Below are 17202 nucleotides of genomic sequence, written 5' to 3'. Positions count from 1 at the left end.
CATCCAGTGACACTTAGTGGTCACTCCTGACTATGCGCTCAGAAATTGCTCCTGGCTTGGGAGACTATAAGGGACGCTGGGATTTGAACCACTATCCCTCCTGGATCGGCTGTGTGCCAGGCAAACACCCAGACGCTGTGCAATCGCTCCGGCCCTCAACAATTAAGTTCTTAAATTTTGGGGCTGGGGAAGAGTGCAGGGAGCTTTATTTTGCAATGCAGCCTATGCAGGGTTTGACCTCTGGTACTACAAGTCTGCCAAGAGTGACCCAGGAGCATAGAGCCAGGAGCAGACCATGAGCACCATTGGATGTGGCCAAGTTCCAGCCAATTTCACACCTTACCGGGTGGAGCAACACATCACGATTTGTCTTTAATGTTCAGGGTCCTCCTCCAGCCAGAGGTCAACGACTTTTCTGCTAATAACATTCGGGAACTTCAAGATAGTAGTTTATAAAAATTTGGTTTCTGGGCCTCATAGGGCTATGCTCAGGGCTTTCTCTTGGCGGTGCTTAGGAGTTCCATATGTGATGCTGTAGGGGCTGGAGCGATAGTGTAGCTGGTGAGGGCCTTTGCCTTGCACATGGCTGACCCGGGTTCGACCGAGGCATCCCATATGGGCCCCCTCCAGTCCCCCAAGCCTGCCTGGAGTGCTTTCTGAGTGCAGAGCCAGGAGTTCGTGCTGAGTGCCTCTGGTTGTGGTCCAAAATCCAAACATGTGGTGCAGTGGATGGAACCCAGATTGCTTGCATGCAAGGCATGGATGGACTCTCAGGGCTATAGCTCTAACCCTGAAAAAACTTCTCTTAGATTTCAGTTAGAGACACAGTCCCTTCTGCTAGAGAAAAATACTTCTAGAAACAGGGCCAGAGGACAAGTAGTCTGCCTTGCATGGGGGACTCTGTAAAGCAGATTCAATCTCTGGCATCCTGTAGGGTCTCCCGGGGCTCAGGAGTAATTCCAGAGCTCACAGCTTTGAGCCCCAGGGGCTGTGGCCCTTCCCCACCGCACCCCAAAAGGGACCTGGAAAACGCTTGCTATAACTCGTTGGTGTCCGCTGCTGATATTAGGGGCTCGGGGGGCCCTCCCCTTGAGCCCACTGGGGCTGGATCTCACGTCGATCGCACCCAGGCGCAGGGGAGGCAACAGTGCCACGTCGCAGCCAAGGGGCGCCTCCCCCCAACCCGGCTACTACCTCCACGTGGGTCTGCACTGGGCCCAGGCCGGACAAAAGCAACACTGCGCAGGCTCGGACTTTTCCCCGCGCAGGCCCCGCCCCGTTCCATTTCCTCTTCAGCCGCCATTGGCTACCGAACTGTCGTGCGTATGCCTTCTTCTATGCCGTCCTCGCTTTCCGGCTGCCGGTTCTTTACGGCTCTCCCTCCCTCCCTCCCTCCGGTCCCCCTCCTCCTCGCCTGGGCGGCTTTACTTTGCGGCAGGGCCAAGAGCCCCACCCCCTTTCTCTGCGGAATCACCATGGCGGCTGGGGTAAGTCCGGCGGCTCTGGCGAGCCCCGTCGCCCCATCCGACGCCATCCTCCCCCCAGAACGGGGTCAGCCGGTGCCAGAGGCTTTCTGGGGCCGAGTGGGGACCCCATACGGGGGTCTAGAGGCCTCCTTGTTGGGGAAACAGCTTCCAGGCCCCCCCCCAGAGTGGAACTGAGACTGGGACTCTCAAAGGCCAAAGAGGTGGAGGAATGGGGGGGTGGTGGCTAGAGGGGAAGAGAGATCTGGCGCGTGGGGTAAGAGGTTCAGGCTCTGGGTCACCCCAAGAGGGGACATCTGGGCAGGTTGACAACTTCCAAGGCGGTTTTGGGGGTAGCAGTGGAGAAGGAGGGTCTTTGTGGGGGAGATCAGGCTGGCCACGATTAAGAGGTGTCAGGCTAAGGTTTGGGGGGACCCTGGGGACGGTGGGGTCACCCCTTTTGGGCCTCTGGCCAGGTGGACAGAGAAGCAAACAGACACCCGGCAAGTCGGTGCTGGATGGGACCAGAGGGATGGGATGCAGGACAAGGAAAAAAAAATCAAGGGGTTTTGTAAGAGTTGGGGGGGTCTCTGGGGTGTCCCCAAGGTCTTGGGGTGACCCCAGGTCGTTGTGATGATCTCAGAGGCCAGGTTGGAGCTTTGCAAGGGGCCCCGTAGTGGGGCAGCTGCCTGAGCCAGCTGGGTGCTGGGTACCCATCAATGAATGAATGGAGTCGGCTTTTGCAAAAGGGGGTGCGTGTTGGTCGGCAGGTGGAGCCCCAGGAAGTTGAGGATTGCTCGGCCGTGTCTCTTGAGGGGCAGAGGATGCTCTTAGAGGTGTCCTCGGGGAAGGTCACACCGGCCTGAGCTTTATTTAGCCGGGGCCCTGCAGTTCTGCCTGTGTATTCCGGAGGGTTCTGATTACACCCGGGCACTTCAGAAAAGTGGGTGCTGCAGGACTTGGCCCCATGGGGGTCCCTTTCATACCACTAACGACTCTTCCCCCCCCCTTTTTTTTTTCTTGCAGACCCTGTACACATACCCTGAAAACTGGAGGGCCTTTAAAGCCCTCATTGCCGCTCAGTACAGTGGGGCTCAGGTCCGCGTACTGTCCGCACCACCCCATTTCCATTTTGGCCAAACCAACCGCACCCCTGAATTCCTGCGTAAATTTCCCGCCGGCAAGGTAAGTGGGCTTTGGATCCCGAGACCACCCCCCCTTCCCAATCATCCTGAGATTTCTGTTACCCCAAAGAAGAGGACCTTCATCTTTAAAGGGAGCATGGTATTTTGGTTTTTCTTTTTTTCTTTTTTTTTTTTTTTTTTTTTTTTTTTTTTGGTATTTTGGTTTTTTTGTTTGTACTTAAGTAATTTAATTTTTTTTTATTTTGTGTTTTTTGTTTATTTTGGCCATAACCTAGCTGTGCTCAGGGCTTTAACTCCTGGTGGGGCCGGAAGTACCATGTGAAGTCAGGGATGGAACTCACCAGATAGCTGTGCAAGGCAAGCACAAAGTTGGCCACAAAGAGTAGAGGCGGTTTTTGACAGTAGTCTCAGTACTGTAGCATCTGACCTAACAACCGCCCCCCCAAGTCTTCAGATAAAATATTGGGGAGGGAACCTTTTTTTTGTTTTTTGTTTTTTGGGTCACACCCGGCGGTGCTCAGGGGTTACTCCTGGCTGTCTGCTCAGAAATAGCTCCTGGCAGGCACGGGGGACCATATGGGACACCGGGATTCGAACCAACCACCTTTGGTCCTGGATCGGCTACTTGCAAGGCAAACGCTGCCGCTGTGCTATCTCTCCGGGCCCTTGGTGACCATTTTTATGTGTTGGTGGGATGTCAGACAAGCTCCTTAACTCTTGTACTATCTTTCTGGCTCTAAAAACTTACATTTTGAGATAATCGTAGCCTAGTAGAGTGAGAAATATAAAGGTATTCAGTGACTTTTATAAATCAGCCTTAGATCTTGCTGTTTGTGGGGAGCAGTTTTGACCAAGTATTTTCGGGGCCGGTAAGTTAAATGTCTGCTGTGAAGTAGATCTTTGTCCCAAAAGGCTTATGCAAGGGAATAACCAAACCAAAGGTACAAGAGACAAGGTTCTGTGCCTCCTGCGATTCTTTGACTGGTAAGATACAAGATTTGGTTTCTGGCCTTTTGCTTATTTGATTGAGAGACTTATACAAATAACTTTTGGTGTCTAAATCTTTGGGGATTTTCGGGGCCAGAGGTATAGTGTGGATAAGGTACTTAGTTTGCATTCTGCAGATCCAGGAGTGATTACTAAGTGTAGAGCCAGGAATAACCCCTGAGCACTGCAGAGTGTGACCCAAAAGTAAATATTTTGGGGGGCACACCTCGCAGTTCTCAGGACCATGGGATACCAGGGATCAAACCCAGGTTTGTCCTGGTTTGGCCGAGTGCTATATGACTCTGGCCTCAACTAAATCTTTGACGGATTTTTAGACATTTTTCTTTTGATGGGCACACTTAACAGTGCTTATTCCTGGTTTTGTGCCCAAGGATCGATTCTGGTAGGCTCTGGACCACATGTGATGTTGGGGTCAGCTGCATGTAAGGCAAGTATCTTACCTGCTGTACTGCCTTGGCACTCTTGGATAGTTTGAGTTTGGATGATTGCAAAGGAGACTAACTTTGTCCCAACACTTGTGGTGCCTGAGTTTCCGATTGTATCAGCCATCCAGTTAGCAAAGGTTGTCAACCTTGTGCAAAAAAGCCTTTATCTAGGGCCAGAGCCGTAGCACAGCGGGCAGGGCATTTGCCTTGCGTGCGACTGACCTGGGTTCGATCCTCAGCATCCCATATGTCCCCTCCTCTGACCCTGCCAGAAATCATTTTTTGAGCACAGAGCTAGTAGTAACCCTGATCACCGCCAAGTATGATCCAAAAACCAAAAACGTCTCCTTATCTGCAGCATTTTGATTCCTGGACCTCAGCTCAACCCTTTGTCCTCTTTGATCCTAGGTTCCAGCCTTCGAGGGTGATGACGGCTTCTGTGTGTTTGAGAGCAATGCCATTGCCTACTACGGTAATTTGCAGTGGATGTGGGAGCTGCGGGCTGTGCTGAGGGTCGGAAGCGTGGTGGAGGGTGAGCTGGAGAGGGCAGAGGGGAAGCAATGAAGGGCTCTGACTGTGTTGCCTGCGCAGTCAGCAATGAGGAGCTGCGGGGAAACAGCCCCGAGGCCGCTGCCCAGGTGGTCCAGTGGGTGAGCTTCGCGGACAGCGACATCGTGCCCCCCGCCAGTACTTGGGTGTTCCCCACCCTGGGCATCATGCACCACAACAAGCAGGTGAGCCATTGTGCTGAGGGGCGGCACTGGACTGGGCACCTGAAGTGGAATAGGTTAGGGCAACGGAGAGGCCTGGAATACCAACGTGGGTCACAAGAGAGCTAATCTGGGGGTGGCGGGTTTGTCTGCGCCAGTTACAGGTGGCGTCTGTCTGTCTGGGGTGGTCAGGGGAGAGATTTTGAGTGGTAGGGATGCTATCCCTGGGGGGAATGTGGTTTGGGGAGAGCATAGGTCTCCTGGGTCATCCTGAAGAAGATAATGACAGTGAGGCATTTGGGGACTCTAGACTCTTACACCCCAGTGAGGCAGGGCTGAGGCCTGATCCCTTGAAGTAGCTGTCTGGGTGTTGTTGGGGAGGGGGAGGATGTAGAGGTCCCCACAGACCCTGACATAATCAAAAACCAACAGGCCACCGAGAATGCCAAGGAGGAGGTGAAGCGAATTCTGGGGCTGCTAGATGCTCACTTGAAGACCAGGACATTCCTCGTAGGCGAACGTGTCACCCTGGCCGACATCACAGTTGTCTGCACCCTGTTATGGCTCTACAAACAGGTAGGGCCCAGGGTCAGGGGGCTCAGGAAGTCTCTGTCCCAGGTCACTGAATGTATACATGGGTGGGTGGGAGGGTGGGGTTGGCCCCTGGGCTCAGGAATCCCCAGGACTGGGGCCCACCTCTGCTTTCCTTCCTGAGAAATTGGAGGTGATTTGGTTGCTTTTGGCTACTGTCGAGGTTTTCTTTTCTGGTTTCTTGGCAAGGCCTGTCTGCTGCACAGGCAAGTGAATGGAATTAGGGTTGGTGTTGAACTCTTGGGCCTCTCTGGTTAGGGGTCGAGGGAACTGTGAGAATTGTGTTCCTTGTTTTTTTTCTTTAAAGGTCAGAAACCCAGGGCGATGGTGATGGTCCCTGAGAGGGTATTGGGTCTGAGGTGACTTGGCTGCAGCAGCTCCTTTTTTGGGGGGGGGGGGAGGGTCACACCCAGCAGTGCTAGGGGTTACTCCTGGCTCTATGCTTAGAAAATCGCCCCTGGCAGGCATGGGGGACCATATGGGATGCCGGGTGTCCTTCTGCATGAAAGACAAATGCCTTACCTCCATGCTATCTCTCCAGCCCCAAAGTTAAGTTTTGGGAGGAGAGTTTTTGGGGACATGTTTAAACCACCACCCAGCTATGTTGCAGGGGTCAATCCTTGTGGGGCTTAAGTACTGTATGGGTGCTGGGGATCACATCTGAGTTAGCTGTGTATAAGTCAATACCTTATCCCCTGGACTATCTGACCCCTGAAGTTAAGATTTTTTTTGTTTTTTTTTTTGTTTTTGGTTTTTGGGTCACACCCAGCTGCGCTCAGGGCTTACTCCTGGCTCTGTGCTCAGAAGTTGCTCCTGGTAGGCTCGGGGGACCATATGGGATGCCTGGATTTGAATCACCATCCTTCTGCATGCAAGGCAAACCTCCATGCTATCTCTCTGGCCCCTGAAGTTAAGTTCTAAAAGAGCTAAATTTTGCTTTATTTGGGGACCATACCTGGTGGTGTTCAGGGGCGACTCCTGGCTTTGCGCTCAGGGATTACCTCTGGCAGTGTTGGAGTAACGACCATTTGTAGTGCTAAGTATAGAACACAGGTCAGCTGCATGCCAGGCAAATGTTTTAACCTCTGTACTTACTTTCTTATATGAAACAGGCTTTTTTGTTTTGGGCCATACGTGGCGGTGCTCAGGGCTGACTTCTGGGTCTGCACTAAGGATCACTTCTGGTGGGCTTGTAGGTGGGTACCCTATGTGATGCTGGGGATAGAACTGGATTGGCTATGTGCAAGGCCTGCTTTATTGTATGCCCTGCCCTATTATGCTGTCTCTGACCCTTGGTTCTTGTTTTCTTTTTCTTTTTTTTTTTTTTTTTTGGTTTTTGGGCCACACCCGGCGGTGCTCAGGGGTTACTCCTGGCTGTCTGCTCAGAAGTAGCTCCTGTTAGGCACGGGGGACCATATGGGACACCGGGATTCGAACCAACCACCTTTGGTCCTGGATCGGCTTCTTACAAGGCAAATGCCGCTGTGCTATCTCTCCTGGCCCTCTTGTTTTCTTATTTGATGAAAATTCAAACCAGGATTGGAGGGATGTTAGCCCTTTGTTGTTCCTCTAATTTTTTGGGGAGGTGGGGGAGGGTTGGGCCATACCCAAGTTTACCTGGGGTTCAGTGGTGGTTAGCTACTTGCACGCCAAGCAAGCACCTTACCTTCTCTCCTGTTCTTTTGACTCTTAACCTTTTTTGTTTGTATCTAAACCATACCCAGCAGTGCTCAGGCTTAGTCCTGGCTCTGTGCCCAAGGATCACTTCTGGCAGATTAGGAACCAAATGGGGATTTAGCTGGGGATTGAACCCAGGTCAGGGCGCATGCAAGGCAAGCACCTTAGCCATTGTACCATCTTTCTGGCCTTGGGTTTTGGTTGTTTTTGTTTGTTTGTTTGTGTTTTTTCTTTTTTGGTTTTTGGGCCACACCTGGCAGTTCTCGGGTTTCTCCTGGCTTAGAGATCGCTTAAAAATCGCTCCTGGCTTGGGGGACCATATCTGAAGCTGGAATTCGAAGCATCTGTCCTGGATCAGGCTGTCTGCAAGGCAAACACCCTACTGCTGTGCTATTGCTCTGGCCCCTGGCCTCGGGTTTTTAATTTTGTTACCACACGACATTCTTTTTTTTCTTAATACTTTTTTAATTGAATCATTGAGACAGTTACAAAGTTGTTCCTTTGAGTTTCAGTCATACAATGTTCCAGCGTTCCAGCGCCCATCCCTTCCTTTATCAGTGCACATTTCCCGCCACCCACCGATGTCCCACTTTCCCTCCTGCCCATCTTGCCTCTGGCAGACATTTTTTCTTTCTGTCTTAGGTATCCTGGTTTGCAATTGCACATCTTGCATATCACTTTACCTCCTTTCAGCACTCAGTTCTTGTCCCGAGTGATCACTTCCATCTCTTGATATCATATGACCCTCTAAAGCCTTGTATCCTATACTGGGTGACACAATCCCCTGGAGGTGCTTAAAGGATTGGGGGTTAGGGCTGTGGTAGTAGGAGTGTTGGGTGTACTTAGGGGGAACTTCCTATTTGGTCACTTAGAGAGGTAGGTTTCCGGGAATGCTATTTTGGGGGGAGCCACACCTGGTGACACTTAGGGATTACTTTGTGCTCAGAAATTGCTCCTGTCTCTGGGGACCATATGGAATGCCAGGGATCAAATCCAGGTCCGTCCTGGGTCAGCCGTGTGCAAGGCAAATACCCTACCCCCGTGCTGTCACTCCAGTTCTTCTGGAGCTTTTCGGTGATATTTTGTCTGAGAAGGAACAGTAGTGCCCGTTAGTTTGGAAGCCTCTGTTTTGAGGTCAGAGTCCGGTGTGGACGAAACAGCAGAGTTCTATCTGGACACTGCTTTCCTTTTCATAAACGACCCATTGGACCGGACCGGGAGGTTATTCCAGCAGCCTGAGCCACAGGCCTTCCCTTAGGCCCTGTTTGTGGTCCCCAGGTGCTGCCGATGTGACTTAAGTTTTGAAATTTGTAGGGGCCCGGCGGTGGCGCTAGAGGTAAGGTGCCTGCCTTGCCTGCACTAGCCTTGGATGGACCTTGGTTCAATCCCCCGGTTTCCCATATGGTCCCCCAAGCCAGGAGCAACTTCTGAGTGCATAGCCAGGAGTAACCCCTGAGCGTCACTGGGTGTGGCCCAAAAACCAAAAAAAAAAAAAAAAGTTTTGAAATTTGTATTATACTGTGATTTGCTCATAATATAATCTTTTCTGGCATTAAATGTTCCAACACCAATCCCACCATCAGTTGGACCTTCCCTTTACCGGTGTCCTCAATCTCTTATCCACCACCCTCGCCTGTCACCGACAAAATGGACTTCCTGCTGTTTATCACAGCACAAAGACACATGACATCAAAACTTAGATCAACAAGGGTCAGCTTGAAATGATTGTTCTATCTCTCCATGGTGTCACTAAAGTCAGTGTCTCATACCAACAGCCATGACTGGTGCCAGTTGAACCTTTTGTGTTACTTTTTGGGCTCACTGAGCTTGGGAGATTACTATGGGACTTTCCCATCAGATTCCCTGTGGTACTACTGGGAAGACACTATTATAAGATCTATCGAGGCTCAGGATTTAGATAAATGATTGAAACAAAGTTGTTGACTTGGACCTTGGGTAAGGTTAAGTTGTGGAGCTGGGTTGTTTCTGTCGGGGTAGGGGGTGGCATCGGGCTGCTGTAGTTGATGCAGAAAGGAGGATCCGCTTTCCCTCCTTCTGAGGCCACAGAGGGTTCAGCCAGGACAGGGCGGTCTATCTGGGAGCTATGGTGGCCATTGTTTTCTTTCGGAGCTTGGTGAGGGAGCTGGGAAGGTTGCAGGTGGTCCTGGGGATACTGGTTAGCTGTGACTTTAGTGGCCCCGAATATGTTCACATACTTCACAGCACTGAAAAGGGGGGACTGTTCAACTGGGCCATTGTTACTGGGAGTGGCCCCCAAGCCCTCCCTCTGTACTGCTAGGGGCCCTAGAATAAATCGTGCTGGACTGTGGAGAATCTGAAATATCCTAGGCTGGAGTGAGCCCAGTTTTCTTCTGAACCGAACCGAGAAGACTGGAAATGCTTCCTCTGTTGACTTGCTTTCTACCCTTCCTCTGGCAGGTTCTGGAGCCCGCTTTCCGCCAGTCCTTCCCCAATACCAACCGCTGGTTCCTCACCTGCATTAACCAGCCCCAGTTCCGGGCTGTCCTGGGCGAGGTGAAGCTATGTGAAAAGATGGCCCAGTTCGACGGTGAGTCGCAGCCCGGGTCTGCCCACCGCCACATTTCATGCTCCCTCCCTGGGGCTTTCCTGGCTAGCTTTGGGGTGATGTGGTCCCACACTCTCAGGTGCATGTGTGTCTATACACACATGTTGTGCCCACCCACGGATTTTTTTTTGTCAAGCACTGTGTTTTTGCTCAAGGACCCACAAGGCCAGGGCATCGGAAAGCTGACGTGCTCTAGCTGCCCTCGTCTAGCAGTTTCTCTCATTTCCTCACCAGCTAAGAAGTTTGCCGAGAGCCAGCCAAAGAAGGAAACCCCGCGGAAGGAGAAGGGCGAGAAGGGTGCTCGGGAGGAGAAACAGAAGTCCCAGGCGAAGGAGGAGAAAAAGGCAGCGGCCCCTGCTCCCGAGGAGGAGATGGACGAGTGTGAACAGGCCTTGGCGGCCGAGCCGAAGGCCAAGGACCCTTTTGCTCACCTGCCCAAAAGGTAACGGAACCAGACACCCGGGCTGGCCTTGTGTCGTGGACAGATGTGGAAGGGACCATCTGTCTCTTTTGGCACGCGCAGCAGCTGTCAGTTTCTGTAGAGGAGTTTGGAAGGAGAAAGGCTGTGCATTTCCAGTGTTGAGAAATGGGGGGCGCTTCCCTAGCAGACTTTGGCCAGTCTTCCTAGTCTTTTTGCCCCTCCCCTGCATGGAGGGTGCCTTCACGTTCAGTTGAGTCAGGCTGAGTGTAACCCTAACTCCCTAGACATAGAGAGGAAGAGGAAGCACCTCAGGGTCTGTCTGCATCATTGTTTCCAGAACCCGGGTCCACACCCTTTATTAGGGCAAGATTGAAGGGCAGGGAATGTTCACTCACCTCTCCTTGCAGCAATCTAGGGGTTCTTAGAAGAAACCCTAGGTTTTGGAGTGTGAAGAGGGCAGGGGAACCTTGTGCCTATTTGCTTTTCTGCTATTAAATCTTTGAATCTTGACCTCTCCCTCCTTTCGGCTGTGGCTGCCCCTGCATGAAGGAACCAATCCCAGCAGCTCAGTTGTGCTTAGGTTAGCTACAGGCTTCTAGAAGATTCTCCTTAGGGTGAGAACCACTGCTTTCAAGAGCTCTGATTCCCAGAAGCTTCTTAGGAGACTGCCCCCCGAGGATGCTGCTGACTAGCCTGGTAAAGGTGGAAGTGGAGTGGGACACCACCCCTGCCAGTATCAGGGCTGACTCCTGGCTCTGCTCTGGCTCACTCCTGGGCTCTAGAAATCTTGCAGGTGTGGGGTGCTGGGGTCCAAGCTCAGGCCAGTCATAAGCATCTTCTCCAGTGTTGGGTGTATTTGCTCTTTTGTGTGTGTGTGGTTTTGGGTCACACCTGGCAGTGCTCAGGGGTTATTCCTGGCTCCATGCTCAGAAATTGCTCCTGGCAGGCACGGGGACCATATGGTACGCCAGGATTTGAACCGATGACCTTCTGCATAAAAGGCCTTACCTCCATGCTATCTCTCCGGCCCCAGTGTATTTGCTCTTGAAGTTGAAGTGATTTGTGTTGAGGCCGAGCCTGGGAGTCATCAGGAGTTGGCACATATGAGTAGGTGGCGATGACTAGCCCGTTGGGTTTATCATTGTTACTCAGGTTCTTACCTGGTTTGGCTTGTTTCCTTTATTTTGGGCCACATGAGGCGGTGCTTGGATCACTCCTGATGGGGTTCAGGGGACCAGGTGTGGTGCTTGGAAATGGAAGCCAGTTAGCTGTGTGAGGCAGGTGCCTTACCCTTCATCCTGTTTTTGGCCCCAGGATTTTTTTTATGGGGGGCACACCCTGTGACATTCAGGGGTTACTCCTGGCTATACACTCAGAAATTGCTCCTGACTTGGGGGATGCTGGGGGATTGAACCACTGTCCATCCTGGATCAGCCGCATACAAGGCAAATGCCCTACCACTATCGCTCTAGCTCCAATGAAAGATTATATTTATTTTTTTAATTTTTGGACCACATTCCTTGATGCGCTCAGAAATGATCATATGGGACACCAGGGGATCAGATTGTCCTGGGTCAGCTGTGTGCAAGACAAAATGCCATCACTCTGACCCCTGCACAAAAAGTCTTAGCATCGGCCTCAGGAAGGAGAAATAGACAGTCAAGTCTTTTTTGGGTGTGGCCACACCTGGCAAAGCTCAGGGGTTCCTCCCAGGTCTACATTCACGAATTGTTTCTAGTGGCGTTTAGGGGATTTTAAGGAAATCAAACCTGAGTTGGCTACGTGCAAGCTTTTACCTGCCTTTTTTTTTTTTTTTTTTTTTTTTTTTTACCTGCTGTGCTATATGGCTCTGGCTTCTAAAGTCAGATTTTTGGGGGACGTTGGGCATGGAACTCAGGACATTCACACATACTGCAACTGAGCCAGTCAAGTTAAATCTCAATAAATTGTGCATGTCTGGGCCTGGGAAGATAGCCTGGTGGGTGGGGCTCTGGCTCTATTGTAGGCCACTTGAATTCCATCCCTGATTGCTGCATATGATCCCCCCCTGAGCATGGCTGGGGTGACCTCCAGATCACCCTCCAGGAGTTGTGGGTTCTAGAGAAAGCAGTGGAATTTGGGCCACACCTGGTTATCCTTGGCATATCACTTTATGTTCAGGGATTGCTCCGGCTGGTGTTGGAGATCATTCTGGGGGTGGCTGTGTGCAGGATAAAAAAGTTCCTATCTCTCCAGTCTCACAATTGCATTTCTCACATCTTTCCGTGGCTTATTAATGCCTATTTGTTGTATTATCCTGATGTCTCAAAAGGCAGCCAAGGTGGTTTTCTGAGTTGTTAATTGTCAGAAGCCTTCAAAGACTTTTGGGGATAGCGGGGATTTGGGCAACATCTGATGGACTTCTTTTTTTTTTTGACATCTGATGGACTTGGAGACATTTCAGCTGGTCTTGGGGGAACCATTCCTGGATAGCAAACCTAGATCACACATTAGCCATGATGGTTCCTACCAGCTGCTCTCTCCAGTCCTTAAAGACTGGTCGAAGTTAATCCTATACTCCTTTTATTTTTGAAATTTATTTCTGGTTTTTAGGCCATCCCTGTGGTACTCAGGGTTTACTCTTGGCTCTTCACTATGTGGTCACTCCTGGCAGAGTTTAGGGAGCCACGGGGTGCCGGGATTGAACCCAGTTTGATGCATGCAAGACTAACACCTTACTGGCTCTTCTATTGCCCTGGCCCTAATCTTAGGCCTTTTATTTTTTGTTGTCTTTGGGCCACATCCAGCAATACTTAGTGGCTACTCCTGGCTTTGCACTCAGGATTTAACTCTGGAGTTGCTTGAGGGATTGACCATATGGGCTGCTAGGGATTGAATCCTGGTGTAAGACAAAAGCCCTCCATGCTGAACTATCTCCTTGGCCCCACATTTCCCATTATTTACTAATGAGCCACTGAAAAGACCAGGAAAGGTACAGAGGTCCTCAAACTTTTTAAACAGGGTGCCAGTTCACTGTCCCTCAGACCATTGGAGGGTCTGACTATAGTAAAAACAAAACTTATGAACAAATTCTTATGCACACTGCATATATATTATTTTGCAATGAAGAAACAAAACAGATACAAATACAATATGTGGCCCGCGGGCCATAGTTTGAGGACCACTGGAACAGATTGATGGCTCATCATGCAATAGATCACAGCCATTACAAAGTTTCCATGGGGCTGGAGAAATCCTCAGTGGGCTGAGCACACATGCTTTGCAGGCAGGAGGCCCAATTAGATCCCCTGCCCACTGCATATGGTCCTCCAAGCTCTGCTAGAAGCTCAGAAATGGACATATATCGTCATACACCATTAGGAATTGAGAACGTGTCCGTCTACTGGTACTGTGGGTGGTTTTTACAGTCTGTTTATGTTTTCATAATTGGGAAGAAAAGGGAAAACACAACTAAACAAGCCCTTCCGGCAGGGGAAGGTAGGGGACAGACCTCCCTGTACTGACCTACCTTCATAACCCCAGGCCGGGTTGTTTCAAAGATAAATTAATTGAACCTCAAGTGGTTTTCAGTTTTGGAACTTGTTTTTGGGTGGAGGTGGGAGGGGCTGGGTGGAGGCCCTTTGAAAAATATTCACTAGTATGTAACCTGAAGGGGGCAGTGTGATTTGGGGGGCAGGAGATGGGAAGTTGGATTATAGCGATAGAACATTAGGGAGGTCACTTGCCTTGCATGCAACTGCCCTGGATTCAGACCCTGGCATCCCATTAGGTCGCTGGAACCCACTGGGAGTAAAAGACAGCGATACTGTAGTAACCCAAATATGACTCCTGTCCAAGGGCTCTGGGAGGGGAAGGAAAATGGAACTGGAAGCCTTTCTCTGTGTTTCCACCAGGGGGCAGCAGTGAGCCGCGCCGGTTCCAGGGACTGTCTCCCTGGGGCTCCTGTCTTGGGTTCCACCCTCTTCATGCCTAGCATGCTTAGACTAGGGGTGAAGAGAAGGGTGCGCCCTGGGCCCCTGTTGATCCCCCTTCTGCTCCCTTCCCATGGAACCCTCAGAAGGGAGGTTCTGCATATCTATCCCGCTGCCTTGGCAGCCTCACGTGGCCCCTCCTTATGCTGACCCTGTCTCTTGTTCTCTCCCGCCAGTACCTTTGTGTTGGATGAGTTTAAACGCAAGTACTCCAATGAGGACACGCTGTCCGTGGCTCTGCCGTACTTCTGGGAGCACTTCGATAAGGACGGCTGGTCCTTGTGGTTCTCCGAGTACCGCTTCCCCGAGGAGCTCACCCAGACCTTCATGAGTTGCAACCTCATCACTGGTGAGGAGAGAGGGGGTGTCCCGCAGCAAGGGGTGGAGGGGGAAGCAGGGCAGGAGGCCAAGGTCGTGGGCCATGGGGTTGCCAAGGCCACATGCTCTCCCTTGCTCCTGCAGGAATGTTCCAGCGCCTGGACAAGCTGAGGAAGAATGCCTTCGCCAGCGTCATCCTCTTTGGAACCAACAACAGCAGCTCCATTTCTGGCATCTGGGTCTTCCGAGGCCAAGAGCTGGCCTTCCCGGTGAGAGGGTGTTAGGGGAAGGAGATTGTCGGGAATAAGAAACGGGGAAGGGCTGGGGGTCCACAGGTGGGCGCACCTCATCCCTGCATGGGCCCTTGGAGAAATAGGGCCTGCAGAGGAGCTGGCTGGGAGGAGCCCTGGGGTCGGGTTCCCTGTGTCAAGCTGTGAAAAGGGGGTGTTGGGTCACCTGACCTCATGCTTACTGGGCCCTCTCTCCGCAGCTGAGCCCCGACTGGCAGGTGGACTATGAGTCGTACACGTGGCGGAAGCTGGACCCGGGCAGCGAGGAGACCCAGACGCTGGTGCGAGAGTACTTTGCCTGGGAGGGGGCCTTCAAGCATGTGGGCAAAGCCTTCAATCAGGGCAAGATCTTCAAGTGACCATCTCTGGCCGCCGCCTAGCCGCCTGCCCTTCAGGGAGAATGGGGTCATTAAAGGAAACTGAACATTGAACCTCTTTCTGTGCGTGTGGCTTCTTCGGAGGGTGGCCAGGGTCTTTTGCCTCGGGAGTGACCTTGAGAGGACCAGGAGGCGGCCGCTGGGGAATCCTTTGGCTTCCCCTCCTGAGAACTTTCTAGCTGGGAGAGGTTGGACGTGGTTAGTGGCTTGGAGGTCCTACCTTTTTGCTTCTTAGGGACCCTGTTTCTGGGCTGTCTCTGCTGGAAAGGCTGAGTTAAGGATGATGAGTGCCAGCCAACAGTGGTAAAAGCTGTCAGGGGACACGCTCCATGTTGTATGTAGCCATGGTCAACATGTTGCAGATGAGCAAGGATGTCCTGTCTTCTGAAAACCAAGTGGGGTTTAGAGTTTGTTTTTAGCAACTGAACCTGAGATGAGACTGGTAGAGTGTATACATACATACATGTATATATACATATATACGAGGCCCTGGGTTTGATTCTTGGCATGCTTATACAGAAAGTCAGGGTTTTTGGTTTGGTTGGGGGGCTGCTGGCTGATTCTGCCTAGTAGTTTCCAGTGGGGCCAGGGATTGAACCTGGCAAAGTTTATATGTTCAGTCCTGGTTGGTGAAATCAGGGACTTGCCAGTATCGCACATATTGGGGAGGCAGGATTTAGAACCTGGTTTGGTGGGTATTAAAATGTGCTCTGGGCCCGGAGAGATAGCACAGCAGCGTTTGCCTTGCAAGCAGCCGATCCAGGACCAAAGGTGGTTGGTTCAAATCCCGGTGTCCCATATGGTCCCTGTGCCTGCCAGGAGCTATTTCTGAGCAGACAGCCAGGAGTAACCCCTGAGCACTGCCGGGTATGGCCCCCCCCCCCAAAAAAAAAAAATGTGCCCTGTTCCTGGTTAGTAGACCAGTGATTTGCTGTTTTCTCCTTGGGTTTGTTTTGGCTTTTTTTTTTTTTTTTGGCCTTTTTTGGTTCCTTTTTGTTTTGGGGACATAACTGCTCAGGGCTTCTAAGACTATGCAGTTAGGGGTTACTTCTGGTAGGCTCAGGGTCTTGCTTAGATGGGCTGCTGGAGATTGAACTTGGGTTGGCTGCAAGTATCCTAACCCCCTGTACTGTTTCTTCATCCTGTCATCCACCCCCTTTTAACTTTTCTGAAGAGCTTGTAAATGACAGCAGCAAAGGGCATTTGGGCTGGCTAGTGCAGCATAGGTAGGGTAGTTGCCTTGCATAGGGCTAACCTGTGCTGACATCCAAACGGTCCCTGGATCAGGCACCACTAGGAGTAGCCCCTCAGCATTGCCAGGTGTGGCCCAAAGGCCAAGGAAAAAATATCCATGAGTTCTCTTTGGATTCTATGGTATGGCTTTATCTGTTTTGTGTTTGGGGCCATACCCAGTGAGGCCCAGGGCCTCTTACTGAAGATTACACCTGGCAGTGTTCTGTGGACCACTGGGGGCTCCTGGGGATAAAACCTGGGCCATAAGCAAGCTCTGGGCCACTAGTTAATGACTTTAACTCCACCGCCTTAATTCCTAGCAGATAAAAGGGGCTGGTGGCTTGGGAGAGGGCAAGGCTGGAGCGTGCTGCAAACAGCCTGGGAGGTGTGAGGCTTGGAATCTAGCTGGGTGAGGAGAACTGGCTGGTTCTAGGAGTTAGTTGGCTTCCAGCTTTACCACCTGTCATTCCTTTGAGCACTGAAGACTGGTGGATATGATCTATGTTCTGGGGTGTGCCCCTGGGCTGGCTGCTGGGGCCTCACCAAACCTGTCAAACTCCCCCTCCAAATTCCCTTTCCCACCACACCCCCTTCTCTCCTTAGCCGGTTTCACTCTTCATCACCTTTCCCAGCAAGCCCTCACCTCATCACCAGGGCTGGCATGGGCAAGATTGAGGCCCAAGATTTGAGTGCTGCAATTGGGCAATTAGTTGTAGGGTCTGGGGGGGCCCTGGCCCTCATGAAAAGGTGGAAGGTCGTGCGAGGTGGGCACAATTCCCCTGCAGGCCTGGGAACCCACGTGGACAGGGCAGGCCCTGCCTAGCTCTGAGTGCGGAAGGGCTAGGAAGTGTGATTCATCCCTATGTCCTGCTCTTTGGGCTCCATCAGAGGGAGGCCGAGAGCGCATGCGCAGCCTCTATTCACTAGCTGCTAGCACCTCCAAAGTGGGGTGCGGTGGGGCCAGAAAGAGGTTAGTTAACAGCAGG

The 17202-nt window shown here is 51.6% G+C and overlaps 1 protein-coding gene across 1 annotated transcript; it reads left to right on the top strand.

Moving 5' to 3' along the window:
• The first annotated feature begins 1405 nt into the window (after positions 1–1405).
• Positions 1406–15037, top strand: EEF1G (eukaryotic translation elongation factor 1 gamma). The gene is made up of 10 exons (XM_049779693.1): positions 1406–1487; positions 2490–2648; positions 4450–4513; positions 4633–4775; positions 5184–5327; positions 9459–9588; positions 9841–10048; positions 14175–14347; positions 14461–14585; positions 14807–15037. The coding sequence occupies exons 1-10, from the start codon at positions 1476–1478 to the stop codon at positions 14963–14965; spliced, it is 1317 nt and encodes a 438-aa protein (XP_049635650.1). The 5' UTR covers positions 1406–1475; the 3' UTR covers positions 14966–15037.
• Positions 15038–17202: the final 2165 nt, after the last annotated feature.

Source organism: Suncus etruscus, chromosome 9 (assembly GCF_024139225.1).
Source record: "Suncus etruscus isolate mSunEtr1 chromosome 9, mSunEtr1.pri.cur, whole genome shotgun sequence".
In the NCBI taxonomy this organism is placed as follows: domain Eukaryota; kingdom Metazoa; phylum Chordata; class Mammalia; order Eulipotyphla; family Soricidae; genus Suncus; species Suncus etruscus.
This window is presented reverse-complemented; position numbering and strand designations above follow the sequence as displayed.